We start from the raw sequence: 6895 nt of genomic DNA, 5'->3' as shown, positions 1-6895 counted from the left end.
ATCGTTAAGTAATCCATCGATCACATATCGATCCGTTCCGATGATGGATCCTATCGAGCGCGGACGTCTGCTGGCGGGGTTAGTTTGCATGTAAAAATTAATGAAGCTAGCCTCCAGCCAGTGCATGAAAAATGATGACACCACCAAATACAAAATAAAAGTGTTACCTGGTTCCAATTAATTAGATTACGAAATGAAAGTTGCCTGTTTGTTTGCTTGTTTTTGCAGTTTTAAACTCATGAAAAAAGGATAAAGCGTGCAAATTTTCATGACCTCGCAAGCAAATCTTCCATGTTACCAGTCGGGTGTTTAAGATAAAAACTGCAATTATTGCTCTTTTCGGCAATAATTGCCGAAAACGGCAATTTTCATTTATTTACTTTTTTTATTTTTCTGCTGATTCAGCATTTCATCGTTAAAAAAATTGCCGTTTTCGGCAATAATTTCCGAAAAGAGCAATAATTGCAGTTTTTATCTTAAACACCCGACTGGCTACCTCACTATTTTTGAAGCGCCATATCCTACAAAATAAATTAATTACGTCATTATTACGTACCTCCCTTACAAAACTTTACGAAATGGCGCCTCTTATATCGAATGGAGGCGGGGGCGAAACATGGCGGTAACGACGGGACGGGCGATATGTTTCCCTGATGCTCCCGAAAGAGAGAGAAAGTTACTCTGATCCTCTGATCGACATCGAAATATCTCCAAGGGGATGTACTTATAGACAACAGGGTCACAAAACAACAAAACAGTCCCTCTTAAAGGATCAAGGCGTTCGGGACTCCCCTTTGGCGTTTGGGGTCCTCTTGATAAGGGGTACGAAAACCGAAAAAGTCAACCTGTTTTCACACGCGGCAACACACGAATCTCGGAGAACCGTAAAATTTCGAAGAAATTCTTCAAACGTAAGGGTCGCTTTTCTCGGAGGTTTGATCTTCACATATACCCGACATCCTCCAACCCTTTACCTCCTCTCGCTTAAGTTAAAGTTGAAAATTTTCAATATAAGAGCACGTATCCTTCATTCTACCTATAAACTGCCGAAATTGCCAGTAGACCCCAATGTAATGATGCTAAAAACTTTCACAAAAGTGCTATTATTTTGCTTTGAAAATTACAGCTTCAACTTAGGTTTCAAATTTGGATCCTGATCTAAGAACACCGTTAACAGAAAATAAGATTACAAATTTTGAAAAATTGATTTTTTTACCGCCTTTGATTGGCTCTTGGATGGATATTACTACTTACAGTTACAGTGCATTTTGGGAGGCCTGAAAAAGAGGCTTTTATGGGCAGTCGGTCGTTTACTTAGAGTGCCCCTCCCCTCTAGGGTTAGGAACTATCACGCCTCAAAAAATAGACAGTATTCAAAGCAATAGGTCAGGTCACAGTTGTATACCAATTCTTTTCCCATGGTGTTTGTCTAATTATAGAAGGGGGTTTCCAATCAAGTTATTCAGTACACATATTTATACAGAACGAACAAACGATCAAAACGATTTGTTGCAACCAAATATTTCATGCCAAAATGGGTTGAAACCCATGTTGCAACGAAAATGGGTTTTCCTCTCAGATGTAACACGTGTAGATGATGCTGAACTTCAAAGGTTGAAAAGATTCTAATGAGATGAAATGAAAAATCGAATACAAGAAATCTTTTGTGTGTCGATATCATTTGGTAATATATAATTTCATGATTGGTTTCAACTTAAAAAAAAATCTATTCAATCACATAGAAAAAGAAAAAACAATAATATCTGAATAAAACTTATACTGTATTGCCCCAAATCCTAAGTCCCTAAAAATAAGAAAATAATTCTATAAAAATTGAGACAGCACAGTAAATTGGAAATATTCAAGACACAATTATGACAACAAGAGAGCGAGAAATCCATCCTTTTTTCAAAGGCAAAAGTATTCTAAAGTTGCGTAGATGAGAAACCTTACAGCCTCATAGTTAATGTAAGCTTTGAGATACAGGTACTAGACAAGAAATGATACCTTAAAGGCGGAGTGACTGAAAAAAAAACATATACACAGAAATACTTTAATAATAATAAATTAATAAAAGAAAAAGTTTTATTGAAACAAGAATCAAAAATTCAATAACAATTTTAGAAAAGCTGAAACCTCTCGAGACTTTGGAGATTATGTACAGGGTTAAAAACTTAGATACATATTACCATAATGTAAGAAATTATGATTCTTATTTCTTCGTATCAAATATTCACAATTTATCGCCTTAAAATGACATTGAATCTATTCCATATAAAGGAACCAAAAAATATATAATATACACTTTTAGCCATAAAAGCCCAAAGCATAATCTATAATATAATAATGGGGCAAAATGTTGTGACAAGAAGGGCATCTTTTTAAGGATTTAGACCCTTCGTATGACAACGTTAAGCCTGGGTAAGCAAGGTTCCCATCTGAGTAATTTAAATAAAGATAATATTAACACAGAAACAAATTGTCCCAACCGTTTTCTCAAAAGGAAAAAATTCATAAAATCTTATAAACTCTGTAAAGACTGCTCTGATTGCTTACAAAAAACAAGATAAGTTAAGTTTTTATTTTACAAAAATGTACAGTGCGATAAAGGTCCGTCAAGCCCTGGAAGACTCTCAGAACATATCTGTTTAATTCCTACTATTATTAAAATGTTAATGATACAAAAATGAATTTCTACAGAACAGATTCCTCAACATTCTTTATCCTAAAGTTATATGAAAAGCAAAAACCACATGCAGAGGCTTGAACAAAAACTAAAGTAACAGCTGCTGATTTGAACAGCTTCCATAAAAGATTCAAGAGAATTGAACTTATTAATCATTCAAGACCTTTTTAAGTGCATGTAGAACAAAAATCCACAAAAAACTGTTAATATTCCTTAAATGATGACTCACAGGCATGATGAAGTTAATTGTTGAAAACCTAAATCATTAGCTCTGTAAAAATTCAAGATGGATGGTATTTAAATTATAAGTTCGAGGAAATTAATAAATAATGTAATCAACTATGCAAATAAAACTAAAAAAATCCTGCAACAGTAATCAACATGTAGATATTCAAAAAATTACCAAACAAAAGGGTAAACTATTCTATTTACCATTCAAATATGTACAAATTTTCTTTTCGTTCAGTATGATATATAGTTCTCCCAAGTCACATCAGGACAACCAGCCACCAATGTACTCCATAAACTACACATCATATCCTCACCATTTCTTATATAAATAGATTTTGAAACCGTAAAATTCTCTCTACCTATACACTTTTTAAACAATTGTATCAAAAATATATTTAATTCACTATAATACACTATTTAGACTACCAATACTTGATGAAGTTGAGAGACTGTCATCAATGCTATCATATCCAGTATCATCGTCCCCTTCAACATCTATTTCTTCTTCTAATATAGAAGAGCCAGTTGATGAGATTGAAGAATCTGATTTATAAACTATTGTATTAGGGTCAGTATTGTTCAACATGGCAGCTAGCCTCTTACGTAAACGTTGCTGTTCGAGACTCAACTGTCTTTTCAGAGATTGAGCATCACGATCATGATTCTCCAAAACCTGTAAGGAAATTTAAATGGAATTATATAGACAAGTGGAGTAAGATAATCTTTGTGTTGGGTTCAGTGAGACTTGAAAGGAGATTATAAAAAATTATCCATGATAGAATCTAACTACCCACGTGTCAAAACAACACATAACAATAAAACGTAGAGAAAGGGGTTTCCTCTGAAACGCTGAGAAAGAGAAAATATTCAAACAAAAGAAATTTGTTCAACAATCTGTAAAATGATTGGCTGAAAACAAAAACAAAACTTTTTTCCACTCTAAACTTACTGTCGAGGAATATTAGTAGATGAAACATGTGCCAAAAATCTAATTTATAACATGTTTTAAGTACACCTGAAAAATAATCATTTTTGTAATAATTTCGGACTGCAATGCCCTAAAATCTTTATAAAAATAGTATGTTAACATCACTAATGATTTTTGTTTACCTTTATATATTGCTTGGCACTTTGAAGAAGACTGAGTGTTGTAACTTTTGAACTGTCCGCTGAAGTTGGTACAAGATCTCTCAGGGATACCAAACAATCTCGTAGGTGTGCTCGTCTAAAAAATAATATACAAATTCAACATGGATCACATCCATAATATCATGCCAGAATGTGTTGCGAGAACTGTGGCTTTTTCTTTCTGCCTTTCCAATTTCCAAACAAAATCTTTCGAGTTTTAAGGGTATACATACTTGTATACATGACAGAAAAATCAAAGCAAAATAAGACTAAAATTACCTATTTTTCTCCAGTTGATTATGTGTTGCTCTATAATGAAGGAAAAGGAGATATTTAAAGTTTGGCTCCTATTTCATATCAGGTTTGATTATGGAATTTCAAAACCCTTTCAAAATGGAAAATGAAAGCTGACAAACCCATCTCCAAAAATAATCCAAAAAGTAACTCAAACAAACCTGTATGATTGAGATCTTTTAGCATATTTTCTGTTATTGTCCTTCTTTATTCCAAGTGGATATAACTTCAGACGATCTACAAAAATACAAAAACAAAACATAAAACAGACATCTTTCAACAACAAAGAAAGCTAGAAAAAATCAGCCATATAATCACAGAAAAGTCAACTTACCTTTGGTTTCTCTTTGTTCGACGATTTTAGCAGCCTCAAGTAAACAATCTAGACTCATTTTTTTATATAAAGTGTTCTGTTCTTTATAATAATTTTTGATAAAAAATTCTTTCCTCTCTCGTGTCTCACGTTATCACAATCGTTCTCTGAAAAAAATTTTCGTTACTGCTCCAACTCCAAAACAAAAGTCACGTGAGCCTGTCGTCATCAAAAATTACGGCTTCTGATTGGTCGAAATAACAGTGGGCGAAATTTGAGCCAATCAAAACAATATTTCTCTGAAAAAAAATTCTGCTCACATGCGCCAATTTTGAACACGTGGGCACCGGCGATTTTGAATGGCGAGGACGCGGAAAAGAACGCTACGCCCGGGCGAGTTTTTTTTATAGACTTGGATGATACGGAAAGGGGTGACACAACAAGCGTAAGAAGGATTATCGGGCCAGGTAAGCAAATTGAGTTTGGTCAAAAATTTGACAACATTTTTGTAGTAAATTATTTCAAAATTCTTTAGAATTTTGAGCTGATCAAACGGGATACTTTGCTGCTTATGAGTTTGTTATCCTCCATTCTTTTCGTTTTCGATAAATTTTGAAAGTACGTAGCAAAATAAGCTTTCGTCGTCTTTCGTCCTCAACGGGGGAAGAGGGTCAGAGAAACCGCAGGGAGTTCAGGATAAGATGATGAACATACGAAAGTGTGAGAATTAAAAAGGCACATATATGATATGATTTTTCCATTCACAGTAATGATTTATTCAGAGCATCTATTCAGCAGAAAGGTTAAAACTCTGGTTTCATGAATTAAACAACATATTTCACGTGGTGTATGCTTATTCATGCGCGTTGTTTTAAAGAGGTTGGGTATATCTGTATCTCGATGTCTGTAAGGGTTATTGTTAATAATTCTTGTGTCTTTGTCAATTTTTTTATAATTGCAGCGCTACTACACTTCCTAAAGCCAAGTCCCATTTTTTTCCTGCCTTCGCTTGATGCCCGTCTGACGTCATCCTTATGGCTTGACCGCGATACATCGAAACGGAATTCCGGTTTCAATTTTATTTCTATAAATTTTCATTGCGGAGTAGAAAAAAATATATGCTCCCACATGGCCGAATTCATTAAAATGATTTCATACAATATTCTATTCTGTATCTCTACTTTTCATTTTATTATGAATTAGTAAAATGGGTATTTGACCCTTAGGGTTAGACTGTTTGAAAACATTACGAAATTTTAGAATACTCAATTTCTTGTTGAATATATAACAATGATATGATACACTCAAATCGATCATTGATTATTTTTGTCCTGTCTTGTCTAATCGAAGGTAATTGAAGTGTTGCTATGTGACAAGGAATTGATAAAAATGGCAAACGAAAGCAGATCAAGGCAAGTCAGTTTCGACGTTGGAAGTATGAATGATGACGTTATCACAATTTTTTATAGGCATCCCATCTTATTGTGAAATTTCTAAATTTTATTAAAAAAGGAAATCAGTACGTAGAAAATAAATGTCAAAAAGTTTTACTGTATTCGTCTTTCTTATATTCAAAATTTCTCGGTAATGCTAGGAATCGGAAACATGTTATAATATAACTCATATATTACAATTATATTATCTAAAAATATTATACTATAACGAAATTTCTTATAATCCAGACATGGCACATATGCACATATAATGACATCATTGGTAACAACGGCACAACTTTGTTGTGTTTGTGTTACTGAACCATGTGTGCCAAAACAGTGAGATTCGATACGTGATGTTCATATCAAAAGTTTCTGTTAATATGAGAACAGGGGATTTTTCAACAGATTGTCCAGAGTATAAAATAGAGAATGTTAACATACAACTTTAAGAACTTTCGAATTCCTTTCTCTTTTTCCAGCCTGTAACTAGTTTATTCTCACAACATTTTTATAATTTTTTTTCATTGGCCGTTATACTGTACATATTTTTACAAGAAAACCCCATAAGTCTGAAAGAAAAATACGCCCCCTTTAGTAACCCAAAGGGGTCACATTGACAAAAATGCATTTATACAAACTAGCAGTTAGCTGTCGCTATGAATGCCCCGCCGATAGCAGATATTAGCCCAGAGGAACTTAGTCATGAAGAGAGCAAGGGAATCATAATCAGACTATAAATTGGTGAAATGAGTCTTCATAAAAAGTGCTCAATGTTACTAGAGCTGTTTAAAGTTAAGAAGCACGAGC

At 33.7% G+C, this 6895-nt stretch overlaps 1 protein-coding gene across 1 annotated transcript; it reads right to left on the bottom strand.

Moving 5' to 3' along the window:
• Positions 1–1662: 1662 nt before the first annotated feature.
• LOC136802329 (max dimerization protein 3-like) lies at positions 1663–4832 on the bottom strand. Its single transcript, XM_067059049.1, has 5 exons — positions 4674–4832; positions 4501–4576; positions 4325–4354; positions 4028–4142; positions 1663–3590 (listed from the first exon to the last, which is right to left on the bottom strand). Exons 1-5 carry the CDS (start codon positions 4729–4731, stop codon positions 3321–3323), a joined length of 549 nt encoding a protein of 182 aa, XP_066915150.1. The 5' UTR covers positions 4732–4832; the 3' UTR covers positions 1663–3320.
• Positions 4833–6895: the final 2063 nt, after the last annotated feature.

This window comes from Clytia hemisphaerica, unplaced genomic scaffold, assembly GCF_902728285.1.
Source record: "Clytia hemisphaerica strain Z4C2 unplaced genomic scaffold, Clytia hemisphaerica genome assembly, whole genome shotgun sequence".
NCBI classification, from domain to species: Eukaryota; Metazoa; Cnidaria; class Hydrozoa; order Leptothecata; family Clytiidae; genus Clytia; species Clytia hemisphaerica.
This window is presented reverse-complemented; position numbering and strand designations above follow the sequence as displayed.